The following is a 25,369-nucleotide window of genomic DNA, read 5'->3' as shown; positions in this document are numbered from 1 at the left end:
TTTTGGGGGGTTTGCGATATATAGCATTATTAAAGATAGAACAATTTTCACCCGATGACTTGAATAGCTCTGTTTGGGAAGAATTTGGTTGACTCACAATGACACCATTGTATTCCTATAATACCGTTATATCCAGGCTAAGGGGGTATATCTGTGAATGATGAAGACTGCTGTATATGAAAGGGATGCAGGAGGCCATGTCTCTGTACAAAAAAGAATAGGTTTCAATTTCTCCAATAAATGGGGGAAATGCGATAGTCACATCACATGCGTGATGTGACTATTGCGCATGCGCATATTGCGATGGCGATGTTCAAACAATATATTGTGCAGGCCTAATTCGTATCTACCCGTAGTTTGTTTTGACATTGAACTGTCCTCCTCAGCTCTCCTTAATTTTAGAGCTCAACAGTTGATGATCCTTTGAAAATGAACAAGGCAAAGGTCCCAACTTTTAGCACTGCTGCTATTAGCACCGCTGCTTGAGGTTTAAGTATCTCTGTTGTGAGCGGTAACCTAAAGATCCTTTCGCTTGCGCCGCTCCAATCACTGGGGTTGCATTATTCAAAAGTCTGTGTCATTTAGCCTGCTGAATTAGCACGCAAATAGAAACTTTTGTTTTAGCTACACCCTTTACCAATATGATTTGACCAAAAATTCCACAAGGGTCTAACTCATTTTCATCAAATGATTCAACATGACAAGAGATCACTTTGCCTCTGGTGTTGCTCATGTTTAAAACTGTTAACTATCATCAAGCAGTTTTGACCAGTCAGAGTCAAGTATCTTACACATCTGGAAGACGACTTAGCTAGGTAACAGCAAGGTATGATCAGGGTGTAGTAAGTTAACAGACTCTAACACGTGCCTCTATACTTTGCTTGCTAAGTTGGTTGTAGTCAGCATTTTCAAATTGAAGTCCGCCATCTTTCAGCTTCATTACTCCTCTTCAAAAACCAATGTTCATGTTGTGTACAGTCTATGCTGATTCATCCCTTTTCCTGTGTGCTATGAGCTTATAGACCATGAAAATCAACCCTGTAGGAAGCTTATTGAGTGTCACTCTCTCAATAAGCATGTGCTCGTAAACGTACAGACCTCTTGTAAAACCTAACCCATCTGCAGCCGTAGTGCGACAGTCAGTAACACTTATCAGGGAATTTAATGTCCCTGCTGTCCTGAAACGAGGGTCAGGGATATCAATGAGGTTTTTAGGGCACTGTGTTTTAGCATAATCCAGTATCAGATGTCTTTTAGCCCGGAGCAGAAGAAAAGCATTGACACACCTGTAATTGTACAGAATAGATTATTAAAGTGGTAGAGCCTCCTAGCTCCTCCTCAACAGCAGTACACTCCTCCAGTCACAGTTTAGAGGTGAGGAAGCACTGTTGAGTTGTCATGAAAAAAGTCTCCTGTGCACCTTTTTTTTTAATACCTTTACTGAAATAATAAAAACGGAGGATTTTTAACTCTCAAAGCACGCTTTAAAAACTAATTAACACCCAGATGAAATTGGAAACAAAAAGTCAAAATGAAATAAAAACAAATTAAAAAATATTTTTAGCCTTTAAATGTTGTCAAATCTTTTTTCCGTTAAACAACTTTGCTTTTCAACCGGTGTAAGTTTTTGAGTTACCCAGCATAAAGATAAAGCATTGGCTGAGACTTGCGTCATTTATTTGCTCTTGTTTTCGACGTACTTAAAAGTTCAACTGTCCATATTTCTTGGAATCAAAAACACAAAATTCAATTTCAGCAAAGCGTGGCACGACCATTACGTCAAGAACGTCCGTGAAGAGGAGTAAATGGAGCAGAGATTAACAGAAATCTACCTCATGTCTGCTTCTAACGTTCGTTTAAGTCTTTCTTTTCTTTACGAGTCTTCAGTACAGGACGTATGTGGTAAAGTAGTGGAAAAATATTCAACACTCATCTTTTCCCTGTAAAATAATGCAAGTTAAGCTCCTAACTGTACCATTATAGATGTGATGCGTACCTAAATTGCCACTTCTACCAGTTTTGAATTGTCCTTTTTTTGAACTTACGTCTGTACTTAAAACCACTCAACAGGCACTGGTGTGAAAAATCTACCAAGCCCATCAAAACGGATACTTCTTAACAGAAGATCAGTGCACCCCAGCATGAAATCAAGGCCCTCCGGCTCATGGAAAATATACAGCTCTGTGTTATATTTTGGACACCCACCAGTCACATGGCAGCTGCAAGCTGATGCCAACGTAGAGGATTTATTTGTAAGAAACTCTCTGGAAAAAAAAGCAAGCTATCACATGGCAGTCATGGTGGAGCGTAACGTATTCTTGTGAACACTCCAGCTTGACATACATTCACTCACTTAACTCCTGCTATTGCTAACGTTTCTTGTAACGGTGGACTCTTCTTCCCCCCTCCTTTTCTTCCCGTGCTTCTTACACAGCCGCCTTTCCAGCCTACAAGTCAAGGGAGTTTTCAGTCTTGTGTCAGAGAAACGATCAAAATATCTTAGTCTTGCGTGAGTCCTTGTCCTGAGTTTACCGCTCTCACGTCACATTTATGTGTTGCCATAAACTGGAACGACCTGCAGGCCCCTGTGGTTCTGCAAATGGAGCCAGGATTACCCAAACCTTACTTTCTTTCTCCTGAGAAATATTCTCATATTTGCAGAAAACCCTTCCCTTTTTTTTTCTATTTCTGTGTCATATATGAGGATTCTGCTCTCCAGAAAAATGGGAAGCCTCTTTGGTGGCGCTGACATTTTGGAGTCAGCAATGTGGAGGTGGAATCTCTTTTGATTGGAACAAAGTGTCAGTTCGTTGTTATCACTTGGCTTCGCTCTAAATGTAACTGAATTCAGATGACAGTTAACTAAATTATTTCCCTTCACGATTGAATTCATAAATCTTCCCAGTTTAACCTTTAAATATTTGATTTGTACTTTCTGGCTTTTGCCTTTTTCCCACCTATCACTCTTTTTCTGCCTTACCTTTACCTTTGTCAATACTGTGCTTAATTTTCCTTTTCTCCTCCGGCTCTCTTCTCCACATGACTGCCTTTGTCAACTTCTCTCTTGTTCTTTTCTATTTGCATCTTTCACACACACTCCGTCTCTCCGTCCTCTCTCCTTTTGTTCGTCTATCTCCTCTCCTCAACTCCTCCTTTTCGCCTCTCGCCATTTAATCTCCCCTTGTGTGCCTTTCAATTTGTCGCTCTGCTCTGCCTCTATCCCTTTCAGTCTCAACTGTTTGCCCGAAAGTCATCATCTCCGCCCGAGGGTACGTGGGATGATATGTTTGCGTGTTTGCAGCCATCCCGATGTCCTAGTCACTGCAGTTTGGTGTGATGTAGTAGCCGCTGCTACTGTTTGTTTGTTTACCTCCCACAGCCACTTGGAGATCATTAGCAATGCCTTTGCCTGAGGAGGATCACACACACGTACACACACACACACGCACAGAGTCACAAACACACACATGCATGCTCTTCCTGCCTTTGCTACCACTGTCTGCTTTTCTCTCACGCACATCACCACAAAGACAAGCTGAACTGGTAGCCGACTCATGCAGGGGGGTTTGCTGTCACAACTGTTTGATAAAGTGCTCAACCACTGTGAAACCACGTGTACGTTTTGTGTCCAATGAAAAAGGGAGCACGAATGACAAATGAGCCTTTGAGTGATTGGTTGGGGGGTACATAGAAGGTGGCCACGGTTAGAGCAGACGGTTGATCAGATTACTGATGTCATTAAATTGATGAATCTCCACCAAACTCAAAATGAAAATAAAAATTACTTAATTTCAATGAAGTGTTGTGTTGAATAGATTTTTTAAAGTTCAGCTGTGGTTGGATTTACCCACCATGGAAAAGTTGCGTTTTTCTGCTGTAGATTTGAAGCTACAGAAAACTGCAAGTGGGACCAACACCGGAGTCCTCTAGCCGTATGCTCAGGTTACAAAATTCACATCTGTAGAGAAACAACAAAAAATTACTATCAACACCCTAAACTTCAACTTCTTCACGTTCTCCCAGTCATTTCAGTAAAGTTTTGTGGTCTCAGTCAGCCACTTGTTGGCATCCGCCAATTTTGAGTCGTGTGAAAGTTTTTGACATTCACAAGTTGGTGTTTACTGGCATGTTGTGCCACAGAGAGAACGTGAAACCACAGACCTTGTTTGTGGAAACTAACTAAAGAGCCTCATAGATGAGCAAATGTGATATCTCATTTCAAAGCTCACTCTTCAAGTGTTATACCTTAAAACTTATCATTTGCTGAACTCACAATACACAATGCTTTATTGAATACTTGATTCTGATTGGCCAGAACTCCCAAACAGAACTGATCATTTCCTAGATGCAAAAGCAACACCAGAGCCACACATTTCATAACAGACCAGTTCCCAGAAAGGAGTCTGGTGAATGTAAGCTTTTCCTGTTGACACTGTGGCAAAAGCTTTTGTTTCCGTTAGTATTGCAAGTTGTTAACATGGTAGCAAAAATGTTAGCCGCTGTATTCAGCTGGCTTTCAGTGTTGCGAGAACAGCCTGAGATGCAACTAGGCTCCAACTATCTCTAACAGAGAACAAATATCAAATATCTCTGTTGATTCGCCACATTTGAGAGTTTTAAGAACATTTTAGGCGAGAAAGTCATCATGTAGAATACCAAAATGTGGTCATTTGGGCCATAAAACGCACAGATACAAATTTAATTTCGACATTTCGGACATTCTGTTAAGAGCGCCAATATGCTATCGGAGAAACTTCCGGTCGGCTCCAAAACAAGAGCCCAATTTACAAAAGCGTTAAAGAAGTTAAAGGAGATAATAAAATATTCTTTTATTTTGAAAACGGGAAGTTTGCTAATAGCTGATTTTTAGCTAACACTGGTCTCAAGACGAATTCATCTCTCTTCAAAAAATTTAAAAATGTTTACTGCTCGCAGACACCGAAGATGATCCGTCCGTCGCCTCAGGCACTTTATTTCGATGTACTTACGTTTAGGTTTCCCTGTAGAGGTAAGTCCATTTTAGTTGCTTCTCGGGGCTCGCAATGCATTATGGAGCGTGTCAGTGCGACTCTAGTATGCCCACCTCCCATACTTACAATTTTTACCGATATAGTATACATCCGGGTAATTCTCGCGCACACAATCTTTTCATACTATTTAATGTGAATGCACTACATACTATTTTTGACGTTACACTTAGTATGAGTAGTACGTTAGTATGCCATTTCGGACACAGCCATAGACTTAGAGACAAAAAAAAATGGATGTCGCTCGGCTCGAAGTGAGGTCACCACAGAAACTGCTCCCCCTGGTGGCTGGCTCCAGTATAGGTAAAAAAAATCCTGCTCCCCAGTCATTCCAGATAGGCTGTGGTCAAACTTTAAAAAATTAACACACCTCGTATAAATGTTTTTCACATCTGATCATTGCGGTGATTCCATGATATTATTTGGCTACCTTGTATTCAGGTCCTCTTTTTCTGAGGAGTTTTGTTTTCATTAGTAATACGAGGTTAAAAACAAGGTTTCACGTCATGTTTAACAATGATTGACAGCTGATGTTCTGGTGTATTTTTTTCAGGGATCGTAAAATGTGTCGGGAGATAGAGTCAAGAAGAGATTAGATCTAGAAAGAAATAATAATTATTATTTTTGTCACCCGACTTTACTCAGATACTCTGTAAGTCCCTAAAAGCCTCAACTACGCAGACTCTGGCTGCACAATGGCTGCCAATGGCAGCGCCTGTGGCAGGCGTATTTTGGTTTCAATCGTAACCATTTGTGGAAATGTCCAGATAGGCTTGTAATTTATCACAACAAAAACTGCCCAAAGTTTAAAAGTTGACCATAAATTTAGAAGTTGTGGTGTAATGCTTATTTGTCCCACAAGGAGGCTAGTTTCCAAACCTTGGATAAATGATCAATTTAAAGTCAATTATAAGAATAAAAAAATATTTTGTGTAATTTTGCAAGTTCCTGCTCACCCTGTCAGGATGCTATTTATGCATAACCACCCATTCAAACATACTATACATATGAATCTCTGGTTCTTGAGACATTTCCACTTGTTTCTGGGAAAGACTCTTCGACAAAGTGTTACACGTAGGTCACAAACAAAACCACAAACAAGTCACAAGATTCACCTCCTCCTGCCGGCATGACTGTGTGGATGGAGAAACTTGCTCTGTGTTGTATGTTCCTCGATACATCAAACACAGTAGTAGTCTTTGTCTATTTCGTGGAGCAACACACACACACACACACACACACACACACACACACACACACACACACACACACACACACACACATCTATGCACCAATTCTTTACATGACACAGTGAATATGTCTTAAAAAGTGCAAGCAAAAATACTATTTGATAGTCATTGCTAACTATTAGCCAATTAACAGATCATCCTGGCCTACAGGCTCACAGAGTTGGACACTCAGTGACTAATTAATTACTGTGAGAAGTTTTTGGCCATTAGGATGTACCTTGTTTTCACCAGACAAAGTTTGCCTTTGACCTTAATTTTTTGTTTTTGTTTTCGTTGAAATTCTTCTCGGAACTTTTTGGCGATGCTGAAGTTTCGTTTTCCATCATTTAATGGCAAAAAGTAGGGATGCATGATATTGGATTTTTGCCGATATGTCGATATATCGAAACCCCTTTTGGCCGATACCGATACCGATAATCACAAGTTTGTTTGTTTTTTTCACTGTAAAGAAAGCTAAGTCTATCCTGTACTGGAATTTATATGTTACTCTTATTGTGATGGTCTTATTTGTTTAAGAGACACACATAAAACAAGACAAAAAACATTTGATTTTATCATAAATAAGAAATGTATTATTTTTTCAAACTCAAGACAGTCAGTATGGAAATACAGAAAAATAATTTCTTTTGATCACATGAACTTTAAATGTACAATGCATTTTCAAACATAACCAAGTTGCATTTGATTATTTTAGAGCTACTGTAACAACCTGGTGACAGACACACAGCTCTGCAGTGCAAATAAATGAAGTGCTACATTTTATTTAAGGAGCTTATTTTTCAGATGGAAAATAATAATAACCATAACTGAATAGCACCTTATCGGCTGTGCTTATCGGCAGAAATTTTCATATCTGCCGATACCGATAAACGTGTTTTTTAGCTTTTATCAACTGATACCCATATTGTGCCGATAATATCGTGCATCCCTAGCAAAAAACCATCCGCATTTCAGATGCTTTACAACTCATCGTCCGGTGTTTACATCACATGACAACCAAGGGTTGTAAAAATCAATTGACAAAATACATTTTAAAGATGAGATAAAGGTTGACATAAACTTTTCAATTTTTTTATGATTTCTGGATTAAACCAATTATTTTAAAAAAACACAATCCCAATATACAAACTAAAAATGTGCATTTTTTTCCTTAATAAAGGTAATTGTTTCAAAGCCATAAATATTTTTTTATATTGTGATTATAACAATTATAGGGTAATTTCTTTAAAAGCTTATCCAGCCTAAAACTCAGGAGAGGTAGGAAAAGAATAAAAAAATATGAAGCCAGAGTTTAGAAAATAATAAAAACATCATAAAATATTGATTTAATGATATTCTGCTAACTCTGACAGGTTTTTGTGACTCAGGTTTCAGGTCACATATTATTTCCTACATCACTTCACAGCCACATTGTCCCATTTGTACTGCTGCAGACAGCACTGTGCCTTCACTTTAACCTGAAATCCCCCAAACTGTCACATAGTCAGACCAAGAGTTACATTATTCTTGCATATTGAGTGAATACAAGTGGAAAGATACCAGACAATATTCAGCCCACAACAAATCATTTCATAGTTGTCTGTTTGTTATGTAACTGTGTGAATCATAGGAAGATTTAAAAAAAAAGAAAAGAAAAGAAGAGAAAAGAAAAGATGATTTTGATCCAGACACTTCACCCAGCAGGGTCTATACACAGAGAATGATGTTGCATTAAAGGCAATGATAAGCAGCCTCACTCTGCCTCTCTCTCTCGACATCCCATAATGATCCTCAGACAGACTCAGGCAGACACCCGCTCCCCGATTGGTAGAACTGTTGCCAGGGAGCGTTGCCGTCTCAACGTGGATAGAATCTGTTGTCTGGTACACTTTAGACATGAGAACAACTGCAGGATCTGAATATTTATAACGAGGCGACTGTTCATATTGAGATGGTATAGAGGGAGAACATAAGCAGGAGCAGGAGGAGGAGGAGACGCGCTCCTTTTTCATCTCTCCCTGAATTTTCCTTTGGAGTTTTCTTCACCTTTGAATTCCTGCACTCTGACTAAAACCTCTAACAATTTAACCTCTATTTGTCTCCTTATTGTACACACACACCTTATATAAGCGTCTGTTTTATTCTCTGTCTTCGTCTGCAGCCTCGGTAAAAGTTTCACTAACTTCACTCCAGGATTTGAACTCGCCTGAACTGTTTCATAAACTACTAAAAGGCAAACACATGAATCATAACTGTGTATGACTTGTGCGGTTTTATGTTTGAACGTTACCCTATTGTCATCTGCGAGGTAGCTACAGTATAACTAGTCATTAAATCTGTGTGTGTGTGCGTGTGTGTGTGAGTGAGTGCGTGTGTGTGTGTGCCATCTGGCGAAATCATCTCATTTCTTCATATTATTCAAATATGCCTGGACCTGCTGCTACAGTTAATAACACTTGTGCGTAGGTATGAGTCCTTGATTAAAATGGATGTAACACACTCCCTGCAAAGCAGACAACAATCAGATTAATCTCAACACACACACACACACTTGCACACGCCTGATGTACAGTGCTAAAAGTCACAGCCTGGTATATAACAGTGATTATAAAAACACGCCTTGGTATGCGGGAAACTTTGACATGGAAATGCAAACACACAGAGAGAAAATGAGGACACACACACACACACACACACACACACGTACACACACATCACTCACTGGGCAAACAAGTTCACGTCTTATGTTTTTTTATCAGCGATGTGCAAAGTCTGTTTAATGCAGGGTGTAGTTTTTTAATGACACACTTTTTCACTTCACGTCTCATGTTCATCTGTGCATACATCAACACCATCATGCGTCTCCTCTCCTCTGTGTATGTGCAGAGTGGCACACACACACACACACACACACACACACACACACACACACACACACATCGCCGTCCTGTCTGCCTGACTCAACATATTCCCCCTTCACTCTCCTTTGCTCTTTCCCTCCTCCCTTCTCCCTCCTCCTCCCCTCTCTGCTCTGCCCGGCTGGCACGTACATGCATGTCTGTAGACTCTGTACTGTGCTTTGCTGCCGTGGCACGCGCCAACCTCACTGCAATGCAGCCCTGTGTGCATTAATTGGCAGAGAGACAGTGGGTATGTGGTATGCGGGGCGGGAAGAGGAGAGAGGAGAGAGGGGAGAGGAGGAAGAGAAGAAGAAAGGAGAGAAAGAGAGGAGCAGGAGGCGATGTAAGGACACGGTAGTCACAATGACAGGCGCACACATGGACAAGAGGACAGAGGAGAGGTCTGTCCCGTTCACACAGACGGACAAACAAACAGAATGTGTACTGCTGAGTGTGCACAGCGAGATTACCTGCCAGGGGAGTGGGTTTATGTCTGTTTGCGTTAGTGTGTGTGCTGGTTTTGTGTCTCCTGCGTCTCACTGTGCCTTTTTTTTTCACACGCGCTCACTCATGTGTGTCTATATGTGCCGTGCAGATATCGCCCTGCTGGAGCAAAAAAAAAAAAAAAGAAAAAGAAAAAGCTCTCTAGTCTGACTCACAGTATTCACTCGCTTTGTGATATCCTCCCTTTCATATTTCCGCTGTGACTGAAGAGTAAAAGTTTGCTCAGTTTAGCACAACTTTCTCCACTTGTGTGTGTTTTTTTTCTCTCCTCCTCTCTTTGGGCGAAAAAAAAAAAAAAAAAAGAAAAGAAGCACATTGTGTCTGGATGGTGGTGAAGAATAATCTGCACCAGGCTGATTTTTCAATTTCTCGCAGATTCTTTTCACTGTCAGAGGTCAGATTTGTGTGCGTGTGTGTTTGTTCTAACATGCGAGAATAACACATTTTGCACTCATACTGTACAAAAAAATGCACTTACTCATGTCACAACCATTCTGCATTCCCTCACCCTCCCACACACACACATCTTTCTGGAAGTTCTCCAGTCCGTCCGTTAGCTGTTGTCTTTTATCTCCCTTCTCTCCCCCCTTCCACCACCACCACCGCTGTTGTATTTTCTGACATCTGCCTTCTGTCCTCTCTTATCCACATCAAGCGACACTTGGGGGACGGCGTGCACGTGCTGCTGAAAAAGTAACACCACTAAGATTTAAAAAAAAGGGAAAATAAAAAACTCGAAATGTCACCTGCATAAGCTGAGCCACCACGGCGGAGGCGTAAATTAATCATTTCTAATTCATCAATTCATGTGCAACATAGTCTTTTTTGCGTGAAGACAGAACTTCTCTCCGGTTTGTGTGTGTAGGTGTTTGGCAGAGAGAGGCCTTTGCATGATTCAGAGAAAACACACAACACTTGCTTGAAAAGTAAAACCCTGTTTTCTTTTCTTTCTTTTTTTTCCTCTATTGTCTTGGAATAAAACATAGAAATCACTTCTTTTATGAACTTTTTTTTAACTCTTAATTTGACGGATGAGAGGATCACCACACGACGTATTGTGCTGTGCACAGACGTGACACATTTTTATCCAAACTTGCGTCAAACTGGGAATCCAGAAGTTTCACTATCCCACGTCTAATTAATTAACACGCCGCCGTCCCCTGTTAGAGTTTTCTCATTCCTCTTTCTGTCTTAGTCACTCCCTCTGCTCTGTGTCCGAGCATATAGGCGTTGTGCGTCCAGGGGGCAAAGTGGCAGAAGTTGCTTCAACCTAATTGTCTTTCTCTTCTCGTACTGTCCTCAGATGACTTTCTCTCCCTGTCTCCCCTCCCTCCCTCCTCTACTCTCTCTCCGTTTCTTTCGCTCTGCCCAGTCTCTGTCTCCGTCTGTAACTGTAGCCTGTGTTTTTCTCTCCCTCCCACTCCCTGCGACGTATAGATACTGCATTGATCAGACACACGCGCGCAGACACATGCACACGCCGAGCCTCCCACTCCTTTCATCATTGATTCGCTCTGCTCTGCTTTTCTTTCTCTCCCTTTCTCTCCCCCCATTCTCTCCCCCCACAGCGGCACTTGTTGAATTCAACCCTTGGAGAATAGCGGAGGGAGAGAAGGAGGGAGATAATGACAGGGAGGCAGAGCTGGAGTAGACAGAGAGCTGGGAGAATGGGGCTTTGGAGGATTTAGAGATAGAGGAGAGGAGAAGAAGAAGAAGAAAAAGTCAGAAGAAGAAGACGGAGTGTATCAGAGCCCTCTCCTTTCATCTCATCCGTCCTGGTCCTGCTGCTGCTGCTGCTGGTGTGTGTGTGTGTGTGTGTGTGTGTGTGTGTGTGTGTGTGTGTGTGTGTGTACAAGCTCTGGACTGGCTCACACAGGTCGGATCTGTCTGGGATGTTGGCGTTTTCTCCTGCGTGTGTGAGTTGGTGCTTGTTTCTCCAGGTGAGAGTACACACTCAATTCCCCATGCAGCTTTAACTGTACTGCACTGTGCTGAACATATGTGTGTACAAGTGTGTATGTGTGTGTACTTTTTATATAAGTAACCCAGAGTGCATGTCTGTGTGTGTGTGAAGTGGGAGAGAAAGAGAGTGTGTGTGTGTAAGAGAGGCGGTGACTTTTTGTCTGTTTGTATTCCTGGAAACTGTTCTGCAGCATTGCTTAATAATGAAACTAGTGCGTTATATGTGTGTGTGTGTGTGTGTGTGCTGGTGTGTGTATGTGTGGGTTGGTGGGGGGAAGAAAAAACAATGATACAAGGTTCAGGGACAGAAACGAAGGTGCAAACATGCCTGCAGAATGTTACTTGAGGAAAGGAAATTCAGTGTTTGATGGAGAAATGTTCAGTCAGCGAAATTCAAGGAGTGTTTTTAAACTCTGACATAAAAAAAAAAAAAAGTTGTACCCAAGGCCGACTTTCAGGTCAAGCTTGATGCATTAAGTGCAATACATGGAATGAATCCAGCGCTGGAGGAATTTAAGACATGTCGAACAACATAGCCTAAAGTCTTTCACAGTCTTTACATGTACAGTAGGAGCGCCATTGTGTTCTTGTTTTCTCGTGGTCTCACTTGACTCCTCCTTTCTCCTCTCCTCTATCTCTCTGCAAATCCATCTCTCCTTCACACACCTCTCACTCCCTCAACTCGTTTTCTCGCTCCATCTCAACTCTGCTCCTCTCCGCGTTCCTTTTTAAGATCGTCTCATTCTTACCTTCTCACCTCTCTGCCTCCCAGTGGCATGTCTTCTCATCTCTTTTTTCCTTTCCTTGTCGCGGTGTTTCTCAAACACGTTTTCTTTTTTTTTTTCCCTTCTTAACAGATGCCTCTCTCAGCGGTGGAGTCTGCAATAAATATCTGAAACCACATCTCCAGCTTCCTCTGCAGCCAACATGTCCCAGCTGCTCCACGTGGAGATCCCAAACTTTGGAGCCACCGTTCTGGGTTCCCTTAATGAGCAGCGGCTTCTGGGACACTACTGCGATGTCTCCATCCTCGTTAAAGGTTGGTTGCAGGAGAATCTGTTCCAGCGATTGTACATTTTCTGGAGGAATTTCTCACATTTTCTGTGTCTCCTCTCTGTTTTTCTACTAACTAGGCCAGGCGTTCAAAGCCCACCGGGCGGTTTTGGCTGCCAGCAGTCTTTACTTCCGTGACCTCTTCAGCAGCTCCACCAAATCCGAGTTCGAGCTGCCTTCCTCCGTCACACCTGCTTGCTTTGAGCAGATCCTCACTTTCTGCTACACAGGGAAGCTAACAATGGCAGCTAGTGAGCAGCTAGTGGTGATGTACACAGCGGGCTACCTCCAGATTCAGCACATAGTTGAACGAGGCATGGACCTAATGTTTAAGGCGAACTCCCCGCACTGTGACTCGCAAACTGCCGGGTCCTTGGAGGAGACGGGATCCGAGCCGCAGAGCCCCTGTAATAATGGGAACGGACTAGCAGTGGCGGCTCTTCTGGGGGCCCAGGGGTGGCCGCCACGGAAGATCAAACTGGAAGGAGGCGACCCGACGCCGCTGACGGTGCCGTCAACGCAAAGTAAGATCACCTCGGAGCTGGGGAGCCGTCTTTCGAGGGTGGGCTCGCTCTTCTACACGGCCGCAGGTGGCACCTCGATCCCAGGCGTTCCTTCGTACTACCTCCAAGGTGGCAACGGGGGAGGAGGAGGAGGAGGAGGTGGTGGTGGTGGAGGGGGAGTAGAACGGTCCAGTCCTGGAGCATCCAGCCTGCCGACCACCGACAGCCCTACCTCCTACCAGAACGAGGATGAGGAGTTTGAGGAAGAGCCGTACGATGGGATCACAGAGGACGCCTACAGCCATCTCTACGGACGCTCGGCGAACCCTTACGGCAGTGAGTATCATGTTGTATTGATGCTTTTAGTCAACCTGTGTGAAGTGTTGCTGTAGTGAGGTGGAGTTCAAACACCATCAGCACATTTTATGGAGAGCACTCATCCCTGAATCTTCACTCTGAATATTTTTTATCCCAAAAGCTGCTAAAAATACAGCTTCCTCTCCAGTATAGACACTTTTACTGTACAATTACATAAATAAAACGACACAATTCAAAGGAAAAACTGATCAAATGAGCAAGTGTTCAGTGTCAGTAGCAGCCCAGCTTTGGTTTTATCTTTGTAGTCATGGAAGAACTGACTAAGTGAATTACTTTCTCGAATGCCCTTGGCACAAAGGGAGGAAATTCATTTGATACCAGGCCGATCTAAAAGTAAAACTCTGCATGACTTGCAGAAACCATAAATGCAGTTTTTTCAGGACACATACAGTGGCTGCTCCCTGTCTTGATTTGTTATGTATTGTACAAAGGATGCACATCGGTTTCATCCCAGTTACATTATTTAATCTGTCATAAATCATGTATCCCGGGCGTTTAAAAAAAGCTGGATGTGTTTTGCCTTCAGTGTGTTTTTGTGTGCGTGTGTACGTTATGTGATTCTCACAGCATGGAGAAGGTTTTATAGAGTTTGGAGAGCATCACTTCACTCAGGTGCACAGTTTCAGACACACACACACACAAGGAAGCTAAGGAACATTCACGCGTAAAAAAAGTATAACCTCACGCAAACACACACATCACATCTCTTGTAGCATCCTGCAGCTGAGAGGCCTCCAACAGGTTTGTCAAATTCTAGAGTTTCAGATATTTATGAAAATCCACTGTCTCCAATCAGTCAGAGCACCTCAGGGTGACATTGTGGGATATTTGAGACTCCTGCATGATTTTCTGTGTGTGTGCGCGCGTCTGTGTGTGTGAAATCCAGCTTGCTGTGTACACTTTGTGCACACATGTGGTTATAAATGGATAGATTTCAGATCAGATAGATGCGCCCGTGCTCGTGAAAGTTAATGTGTGCAAGATTTGGAAGTGTGTGTGTGTGTGTGTGTGTGTGTGTGTGTGTGTGTATCTCAGAGGTTGAGGGGGAAAGAGTTTAGCGAGCGGGAACCTTACACCCACCCAGCATTGGATCCGTCCCCCTCCAAAACTCAAGTTTGCTGATGCAGCTTCGTGACTTATCTGGGATGCATCTGCAACGGCCTGAAACATTTATGAACCAAACTTATACGGCGTTACATAAACCTGCGTTATACTAATTATGTTTTCTATGGATGATAGCATAAATGCTTTTGTAGCATTAACTGTCATTAACACATGGCTGCGTCCTTACTCCTGTTTTTGCTGCGTAATACAAAGACCTCCCTCCACAACTCACACTCTGCTCTGCCCCTGCTTCCATCAGACCAGGACAAGCCCGACATGGCAGCGATGCCCTTGGCCTTGGAGAACCGCAACTGTGTGCTGATCCGCAGGGACCTGGTGGCTCTGCCTGCAAGCCTCATCAGCCAGATCGGCTACCGCTGCCACCCTAAACTGTACTCTGAGGGAGACCCTGGGGAGAAGCTGGAGCTGGTGGCTGGTAGGCACGCACAGAGCTACACATGCAGCACACATCCACTCTCTCACATGCAATGAGTTCAGAAACTCGGTGATTACCCACAACCCAGTGACACTCAGCGATATTTTTCCTACTTACTAATGTATTTGACCTTTCTCCTACCAGTAGAAGCTGTTGCTTACAGGAAACCCCTTGTTTTCTTGTTCATAATGACTAATTCTAAAGCTGAAGTTCAGATTCAGGATTAGAAATATTTTACTGATTCCAAAAGGTAAACTTTGCCCTCCTGATGTTTTCTATAAAAACAATAGAGAGCAAGAGAACAGAAGAACATTTAATCATACAGTATTGCTGTGCACTTTACAGTAGAATAAGTTGATTTAAAGTTGATATAAAAGGTGTCTAAAGTTCTAACAGACCTAGCCCCTAAAGCAGCGCCAGAGTTATAGAGTATACAACAAATGGAAGGAGTCTCTGTGACGTCATCCATCTATTTCTGAAACAGGGGGGCAAATTGGTAACGAGGTAGGCTTTGAGCCTCCACACTGACAGCTATAGGGAGCCCGCCTGTCAGTCAGCTGAGCTCTGCCTCTGATTGGGTGAACTCATCATCTTATATCTTCTAAACCGTAGAGTTTGAAAAAATTCATCCCTCAACAGTTTTTGCTGTTTGAGCAATTAGCTTTGTACATTCTTTTTATCAGGCTTTGAACCAGCTTTCTAGGGATGCCCCGATCCTCATCCTGGTATTGGGTATCTGCCCAATTTAACCCCTCAAAGCTGGATCAATCAGTGAGAAGAAGACGATCCATGGTGCTGATCCAGGCAACCAGCTCTATTTCTTTTTTTTAACCGGCACTCTCGGCTACTTGATGTGAAATGTTACCTCTTCCTTCAGTAATTCCTTATACCAATATTTTGCCTTTTACCCAAAACATTACAAGTCTTATCCCACAGTAGAGTATGCAGGTTATTATTTAACACTGATATCAAATTGATATTAGTATCGGTTGATACCTAAAAGCCCAGGTATCAGTATTGGGACTAAAAAAGTTGGTTTGTGCATTCCTAGTGATTTCCAGTTACTTACGGAGCCAGCCTCAAGGGGACACTCCACAAACTGCAGATTTTGGCGCTTCCTGATTGCCTTGTGTATTTAGACCCGAGGTTGCCTGGTCAGAAACCACCAGCATCTGACAAATAATGTAGTCCTCTGAAATTGATGGCCACATATGTAGGCAACAAGAAGCAATGAACAAATTTTAGCCAAGTTCCCTTTTTCTGTGCTCTGCATTGTTTACAGTACAGTTAGCAACTGAAGAAACGACTCATACTGATGGAATTGCCTTTCAAGTTCAGGGATGCACTGATCCAACTTTTTACATCCCAACATGAAACATTTACCATGGCTCTACAATGGGTCAACATCAATACTTATCCTATCTGATACCTGTAATTTTAAAACCTGTATTCCAGCTGTGTGGGAGTATTTGCTCTCCTCTTCTTCCTCATGGTTGTTTTTTAATCTAAATGATGAATTTGCAATTCGAGGCTTACCAACTTGAGTCGAATAAATAAGCCCAGGGGATCAGTCCTTTGCCACCAATATCTGATCTAGATGTATGAGTCTGTAAAATCAAAATAAACATTAGTTCATTAAACCCCACCAAATTAGAGTATGTTTCTGGTGAGTCTCAGTTACACTGTAAAGAGCAAGTTACACAGAGTCTGATGTATTTATGCTAAAAGAGCCTGAAAAAGAAATCCATTTTCTCACGATTGGTTAGCATCATCGCAGTGCATGTTTGCATAAATTTTACATAAAAGTCTTCCTTACATGGGAAAAGAGGCCTAATGGTGTTATTTCTGATACATACAGGGAATCTGATTGGCCAAAACTAGACTGACTTTCAGGATGTCAAACACTATTGCTCAATTTGAACTTTCAACTTTTAACTCTAAGTTTATGGAAGCAGGGAAATCGATACTGCAGATTGCATTCGGCCTGCTTTTGCTCTCCATATACAGTGCCTAACTAACTTATTAATTTACCTGTCATAAAAAAACAGAAATCCATCCAGTGTCAAAGTGCTTTAGCTCTGACTCTTTCTATCTCAGTTAGCTCCCTTTGCTTCACCATTTTAGACAGGAAGGACAAGTTTTAAACTAAATTCACATTTTGATCCCAAAATTTGAGCAAGCACACAGAAATTCTCAGAGAAGTCAGAAATTAATCAACCACCAAAAAATGTCACTTTGTCACGTAATAAATGTCAATGACTGTAATTTCTCAATCAAAAAATAAGTTACTTTACTTTTTCTGCCTTTTTCATGAAACAGTACGTTTGAAAACTTAAGGATAACAACAATAATTAGATTTGGGTTGTAAAGCTATTGTTATTGTTGATGCTAATTTAGGGCAGTGATTGAAAACACTTTACACTGGATGGTGGTTTGATAAATTTGGTAAGCACTGAAAATTGTTTCAGGCTGTTTTTGCTCTCTGTTTGGGTTATTTTACCTGCATACACCAAAGCCTGCTTATTATTTTGGATTTAATGCCTCTTTGATTAAAAAATGACAACAAACAGGATGCTTCTAGTAGCAAATACTGATCCCAAATGTACAGTTTTCATATTTTAAATGTAAAATTTGTAAGGATTGCTCCTGAACCATCATCAGGAAAGATGTCAGTAGTGTGTGACCGTCATCGCCCTCATCCTGATCAGCCTATAGAGATTGTTCTTGACCCACGTCACGGTGTTGATCCGTGAGGGACAGTTCAAAGTTGCAGAGTCTCACTGCAGAGATTGAAGACTGTGACAGAAGGACAACCATCTCTGCAGTGATCATCAATCAGGCCTTTATGGTGGAGCAACCAGACAGAAGTCACTCTGAAGTAAAAAGCATATGACAGCCTGCCGGGAGTTTGCCAAATGGCTGTTACGGGCCTCTGAGAGCATGAGGAAAATGATTTTTTTGGTATGACAAGACAAAAAAATTAACGGATGTCTTTGGTGTGACTGTTAGATATTACTCTTGGCAGATGGAGCAGCAGCTAAGAAAGAGACCTGACATGTACCTGTTATGACTCCTATTACAGAGCATCGCAGAGTTGAATCAGTTTAGGACTGGATCTTTTCAAACAAAAAAAATGTAGTCTGAACAGCCTTTACATGAGGGCACATCAAAAATCAATCAAAAAACCCTTCAAATTCAATCAGGTTATCGTATGATTGAATTAGAAATATAATGGGACGAAGTGGAACAGAACGAAGAAGGTCAAGTGGATGCTTTCAAAGGAATTGAAGCAGAATGATTCAATTGTTTGCTGTTTTTGCTGCCTTCATCTTTAATTTCACTGCAGATTCCCAGTTTAACATTTGACAGGCAAAGTTTTCTTTTAGTTGACAGGAGAACTGATAGATTTCAGATACAGGAAAAAAATACTTTAATCATAGAAGAAAAGGTGAGATTCTGAAGATCTGATTGGTAATGTGAGCAATCTGTTGTCTCTGTTTTTTAGGTACACAGGTGTTCATGACTCGAGGCCAGCTCATGAACTGTCATCTATGTGCTGGAATCAAACACAAAGTCTTGCTCCGCCGCCTGCTAGCAACGTTCTTTGATAGGTGAGTAGAGGGACATGCACACATAAAAAAAAGCAGAACAGTTTGTATTTAGGATCTACTGTAAGATTTGTGTTCTGTGTGACTCCAACACTACCGCTGTTGTCACAAACCAACTTTCACACTCCATCTGTGGCCATGTTGTGCAATGCGGTTAGTTGTGTGTGTGTGTGTGAATGTGTGTTCTCATGTTTATCCACTGTTATGTGCCCGCTGCTGACTGCGACCCCTGGTGTTCACTGTGCGTCCCTGCAGAAACACTTTAGCCAATAGCTGTGGGACAGGGATCCGTTCTTCTACCAGTGACCCCAGCAGGAAACCCCTGGACAGCAGGGTGCTCAACGCTGTCAAACGTAGGTTTGAGATCCAGATAATCTTATAAATGTGATCCCACTGTGAAAAAGAAAAGTTTTATTCTCATTGAGTTTGTTTCTTTTTTTGCAGTCTACTGTCAAAATTTCAACCCTAACTTCAAGGAGAGTGAAATGAATGTGATCGCCGCCGATATGTGCACAAATGCAAGGCGTGTACGTAAGCGATGGCTGCCCAAGATCAAGTCCATGCTCCCTGATGGCATGGAGGTGTACCGCGCAGGAATGGGCATGGGTGCTGCTGCCGCTGTGGGCCTTGGCCTCGCGCTTGGCGCCCCTCAACAAGGGCTGCCTCTCCCTTTTGAGCACGATTTCAAGTCCTTAGAGCAAAGGTTGTATCCAGATCGCAAGGACCCTCTCAGGACTCATCAAGCGCTGACAGAGGGCAGCCCCGGGTCTGGAGGAGCTGGAGGAGAAGCTGAAGGCGAAGGAGAAGGGGTGACCCACGAAGAGCAGGAGGAAGATGAGGATGAAGCTGGGTTAGAGGGGGTAGACGGGTCACTTGGCGCGTCGTCTTTGATCCCAGGAGTGGAAGTGGAGGGTTGTAGCGACAGGCCGCCTGAGCAGGAGGTGGAAAGTTTTGGACAAGGAATGAGAGTGAATGGACAGTGAATGCCTCTCACATTGTGAAACCTGTTTAACACTGCTTTTCTTTCTGCTTGCTCTCTTACTCTTAACATCTCGCCCACCACTCTGTCTTCTCCTCTGTGCTTCCTCAACAGCACAAAATAAATCTGCGCTCTTAGATCTTTCTATACAGGAATTTTAGCCACACGTGCATGCGGACACGTGTGTACACACGAACATACAGACACAGAGAAGTACAACACGGGCTGTGGGAGCAGACACGGGCATGATATTCACGCTATAAGACAAAAAGCCTCTGTGCTCGAGCCTTTTCCTCGTATATTCTGTGTTTACTCAGTATTCATGCACCCACAGCCATATCACAAAGGCCTGATAGTTGAACAAATGGCTGCATGATTCATCATTTCAGTGAAATACAAAAGCAGCAGCTGCTTAACTGGCAGTCCATGGTGTGTGGTGTTATGGTTTGTAAAGTGATTCCTTTTTCTTGGGAAGCTGCATCTGAAAATAACCGATATGACGTTCGAAGAAATGCTTAGCTGGCGGCTGATTTTGCAGTTTTCCTCCTCTTTTTATCCTATTGTACATTAGATATGTCAGATTATCAATCAAAGATTGTTTTTTTTTCATCTTGAAAGGTCAAGAAAACACCCTCAAGGAGGACAAAACTCTCCATTAATCCAGCGGTTAAGATTAGCAAATATTTTTTTCCAGGAATCTTGAATACTTCTCCACAAGCTAACAATTATCTCTCACATGAAGTCGTCTTTTCATGCTTTTTATGCTCGGGACAAAATCGGATTCACCTCTCAGTGTTATGCCTGTGTCTGCTTCTGACTGCTCTCTCTTTAATAACCCATGTGCATACACGTACATACATCTCTCTCCTCTAGGATACAAGCCTTTAACACCTGCACACATACATGGGACACACACAGTCCGGAAGAATGATCAAATATCTAACTCTGACACTCACCCGTCAAGCTGTCCTGGAGACACAAAGAAAGACATGAGAAACAACATGCATTAAATCCAAGCTTGCATGCATGACTACGAACAGAGAATTTAAAGAAAACAAAGCCACAAACCTGCATCCAAATAAGAAAACAGCTACTGTTGCCTCCAGTTACGCCATTAATACGCAAAAAAAGGAAGATGTTTTCTGCCATTTCTCACTGGGATGTGACGTCTGGAGTGACCCAGGAGTGACTGTTTTTAAGAGTTTTTTTAAACAGAACCACTCAGTCACCGCAACTCAAGACAACTGAACATACACCGTGTAGTAAGGAAGTGAAAGAAAGGCACTATTTCTGCTAAATGTGGTGGTGCGGTCCTGCTGCCATCCTGTTTTTATTTTCTTCTTCTTGTTTTTTTCCCTGGGTTGGGAGGGGAGGGAGGTGACGAGGGTTAGGGTTAAATTATTGAATGAGACGTATAAGAACAATTTCTGCTGGCTTTTGCTTTTGCACTCTAAAAAAACGCTCAAGGGTGTGAAACTAAGACAAAATGTGACTGTACTAAAGACTGAAAAATGTCCTCCACATCACTGTTATTTATTTGATATGGAGATTGTAGGTTCGGGGAAGGAGAAAACAGGTCTTTCAGACGGTAAATGTTTTTATTTTTGGAAGTGGAAGGGGCAGAGTGAGTCTTACAGGGACCTAAAACCTGTCTATTTTCTTTGTTGATATCTGTTTTTAATGCTTTCTGCCTTCTGTTGTTGCTCTTCGCGTTGATTTTAGGAGAAACACTGTTTGTTAATGTTTTTTATCAGTGTCAAAGCACATTTTATCCAAAAGAATCCAACAAACACTTCAGAAGTGATGGAAAAAAATCAAGCGAGTCTGTGCATGCCCAACTAAATTTGACCTTGTCTTTGTGCGTCAGAGCGGTGCAACTTGAAAGTTTGGGTCATATATTCTCTAAAAGAGAAGCTTTTAGATTTCCCTGCACAAGAAACACAGGGTTAAAATTGCACTATGTCCCCCAGAAAATAATGTGTTTACCTAATCTTTTTCTTTCCCTGAAGAGACGTGGAAAACGTACACAGGGCTGTGATCGAATGGCTGAGGTGATGAATGAATGTAAACTGTAGCACTGCGTCGAATAGGGATTCAAGGTGTAATCGTACGTGGTCGATAAACCTTTTATACAACCCATTTTTTCCTGAATTACATATTCTAAAAGAATAGGCCATGCTATTGAATAAATTTACTGTGATTTTTTTTTCTTTTCTTATGTGAACAAGTCTTCCAATCTGGAAAAGAACAGGGAGCATTTCCCTATTATACAGAAAACTGAGCTAGAGTCTGTATATATGTTTGTATATATACTTTAAAATCTGGATTTCTCTGTTTCATTAATAATTTATTTGTTTGAATTCTCAAAGTTGAGATTTCTATTATTTTGTTTTATTTCTTGTGACTTAGGTTAGTCTTCCCAAGATGCATACGTACATAATTTTGGAATGTAGTTCAAACAAAAACTTAACTTGTAATCTGTCGACCAAAACACCCTTAACTAGTGAAGTTCTCCATTAGACTGTGCAAAAAGTGTGACCTTTAAGTTTTTCTCTCTTTACGTTTAATACACACTGAATCTGCTCTCTGGGTCACTTTCAACTAGCGAAACATTACCTGGAGCCGTATGCACGTCCAGTCATTACACAAACAGAACCATTAGTCATATTGTACCATTATGTAATGGCCCATTTGGCTGTAGCTTTAGCAGCATGCACGACTGCCAAAAACTGGCCAATTAACTAATTGCACAATGATAGAGAAGCAGGTGCAGAACGTCATATGTTTGGTGGACTTCCTGAAAAACTCCTATCCAATAAATTCAAATTGTGCATGCTTATTTCGCATAAATGGTGGTAAAAATGAAAATGTTGTGTCCCCTTAATCTAAATTTTTCTTAATGTTCCTTCTTTTTGCATTTTTAGCCTCAGATGATAAGACACATGACCACCATCTTTAAAACAGACTAACATGTCCAGTAATCCTGCCGTCAGTGTCTGTTATGGTTGGATCTTCTGCCATTGAAGTTAATTCTCTGTTAAGGTGATAACTTGGCTCATGCATAGCATTAACCAATTTTCTTTTTTTCAACATCAGTACAAACTGACAGTTTTCATGACCCCCGGCTGGACATGCATACGGGCCCTGGTCAATACGTCAACTCAATGAAACAATAAATAAAAACTTCACATAAATCAAATCAGTCAAAAACAAACTTTTAAGATTCTCCACTGTGGTGGTTAAAGGTTGTGGAGCAGTGCCTTAGACTGTGACTGTGCGGGCATGGATGTTGTGATATGAACTACCTGTAAAGGCATAGAATTTTGTTTAGTTTTGTTTTGCCTTTCTCAAAGCTAAATTTTTAAAAATATTAGCCGTTAAAAGCTTTAGCTCCTTTTATCAACTCTTTTTTTAATATGTTGCCATCATTCTCAAAAAAGAAATGACGTTCAAACCAACGTGTTTTGGATTAAAGCTCCTGTGGAGAACTTTCTAATAGTGGTTTGATTAGTGCCCCCTATGGACGGAATTTTGAAAAAGAAATCTCATCTAGCCTTCTCTGAAGAGATGCATGTATCTCTCACTGTGAATATTTACTGTGGAAAAAGTAGAAAAAGCTTTATCCTCAAGGTGCTTTAAACCGTCTCATCTGGGAAAAAAGTGCGTGTTTGGATTTTTAGAGGATAAATTATGATACATATTAACAGACACTCTTGTTTATATTTCGAGGTCTTGAAGAAGCATCGCTGTCAGATTTAAGCTTTTTCAATGCCACTCAAAAGCTTCTCACAGGAGCTTTAATTAAAAACATACAGCACTTAGAGCCAATCAGAAACAGCTAAACAACTGACTCCTAACTTTTTAAAGAAAATGTCCAAAAATATTCTGTTTCTTTTCCAGTTTAAATTTAAGAACGGTATGTTCACTGTTTTTCTGCCTTACTGCAAAATATCCAAACAGAAAAAAAATCCTTTTAAGAAGTAACTTTCCCTTCTTCTCTTCTGCTTAGGATCTTGTATTTTTCTTGTGCAGGGGGTAAAATGAACATAAAAATATGTTGCACTAAAACAAATTCTCGGAGAATGTCACGGCTAACCCTATGGAACTGTGAGCTCTGTGTTGGTTGGCCACGAGAAAGTAATGTTTGTAATCAAATGTATTTTTCCTGTATCTCTGAATGGAACGCAGCGTCTCCTTCATGATCTTTTCATTTAGCGTCACGTGAATGATTGCTGAAATTGTCGATGTAAAAGAAAGGATAGGACTGTTAGTCAGGAAGATCTTTTCTCCAACATTTCTTTGTGAATAAATCGTAACTCACTTTGTAAAAACTGCTCTGCTCACCCCCATTACTGTCAAACAGATGGGCACGGTGGTGTTTGGTGGATGGAGTAATTTACCTGAAAACAACACATCTATATGCAAAGAGACACTTGTATCATAAACTGCATGCCACTCAGACACTCACTGGAACCCGACGAAACCTCTGATCTTTATGCACCATGTATTTTATGCTGAATAACTGTTGTCACTGTTTGCAAACAAAGACGATGGAGTCTTGCAATGAGAGGGGCTGTGTTTTTTTATCGCACACCCTGGCCTTTTATTTTGAATGTTTGATAAAGTAGTGATTAAGAGTGGAATTACATTGACTAACTACCCAGTTGAGTGTGCAGACGACTCTGCAGCAGACTCAGAGAAAAATGCACTAAAAGTTTGTATGTGTATGTGTGTCTTTGAAAAATAACGCCAGCACTTTAGAACTACTTAGAGAAAATGAATCAAGAGTGGACAAGGGGTTAGGAGGAGGGAACTTTTAAAGCCATGTGTTCAGAGCGCTGACAATCAGAATAGGAATGAGACCCAAAGTGCATTATGGGAGATCTGACATGACTTGCTGTGCTCTTTGCTGTCTGCTTTGTCTTTCTCCGGCTTGCTTTGGTCTGTGCTAGCTTACTTTCCAGAGTGGAGGGGACGTGGTGTTGCTAACTCCAGCCTCCTTGGTTAAAAATGTGTGTGTCTTTGCAACAAGGACTGATGGACATTTGAGCGACACCTTGGTGCTTCTGAACAGAGCTGTCCCATTTGGACATGGACTATATTTGTTATGCTCTGGTTGGCATGTGCTGAACCAGGCAATCTGGGATGGGACAATTTCAGTGTTGATACCGCTCTATGTTTCAAAATGTTAAAATGTTTATGCGCCTTCTGACTCAAGCATCAATAATATATACAACGGAAATGCAAGTTGCCACTTTTGATGTTGCATAAAAATCTACCTTTCATTCCCGTCATGGTATCTGCCATCACCAGTTTCAATTGTGTAGTCCAAGAGTATCTGATTTCTTTAAATGCAATACAGAAAAATCTGCTTTCTAATAAAAGTCCTGACTTCACCAAAAACTTCTCTCTTTTTCTTTTTTTTTCAGACTTATTTGTGTTTCTGGAACAGCATGCATACCTTCAGTTCTTTGCCCCAAATATACCACATTGCACAAGAGAATCCTATTTGAAAAGATTTGATCACAAAGCGTCTTGTTTGTGAAGTTTCTGTATGATGGAATGCATGGCTATCTAAAACGTTACGCAAGAAGGTGCCAGAATAATAGTTCTTACTGTTTGTACATTACTTCACAAAAAAATGAATCAGATGTAATACAAAGTAGTTTACAAGGATTTTGCCTTG

General features: G+C 41.5%; 1 protein-coding gene across 2 annotated transcripts in view; it reads left to right on the top strand.

Annotated features, from left to right (window-relative positions):
* nacc2 (NACC family member 2) overlaps window positions 1-25,075 on the top strand; it is a 39,835-nt gene extending 14,760 nt beyond the window's left edge. The window contains exons 1-7 of one of the 2 annotated variants that reach the window (XM_074690514.1): window positions 11,051-11,600; window positions 12,480-12,661; window positions 12,756-13,514; window positions 14,920-15,096; window positions 18,602-18,707; window positions 18,960-19,057; window positions 19,149-25,075. In XM_074690514.1, the coding sequence (XP_074546615.1) occupies window positions 12,550-12,661; window positions 12,756-13,514; window positions 14,920-15,096; window positions 18,602-18,707; window positions 18,960-19,057; window positions 19,149-19,687 (1,791 nt within the window). In that variant the 5' untranslated portion in view covers window positions 11,051-11,600; window positions 12,480-12,549 and the 3' untranslated portion in view covers window positions 19,688-25,075. Of the gene's footprint in view, window positions 1-11,050; window positions 11,601-12,479; window positions 12,662-12,755; window positions 13,515-14,919; window positions 15,097-18,601; window positions 18,708-18,959; window positions 19,058-19,148 lie in introns of those variants that run through there. The other variant, XM_074690513.1, reaches the window with a different exon arrangement.
* The last annotated feature ends 294 nt before the right edge of the window (window positions 25,076-25,369 follow it).

This window comes from Halichoeres trimaculatus, unplaced genomic scaffold (assembly GCF_033239565.1).
Source record: "Halichoeres trimaculatus isolate MK-OKI-2021-1 unplaced genomic scaffold, fHalTri1.1 fHalTri1_scaffold_16, whole genome shotgun sequence".
NCBI lineage: Eukaryota > Metazoa > Chordata > Actinopteri > Labriformes > Labridae > Halichoeres > Halichoeres trimaculatus.
This window is presented reverse-complemented; position numbering and strand designations above follow the sequence as displayed.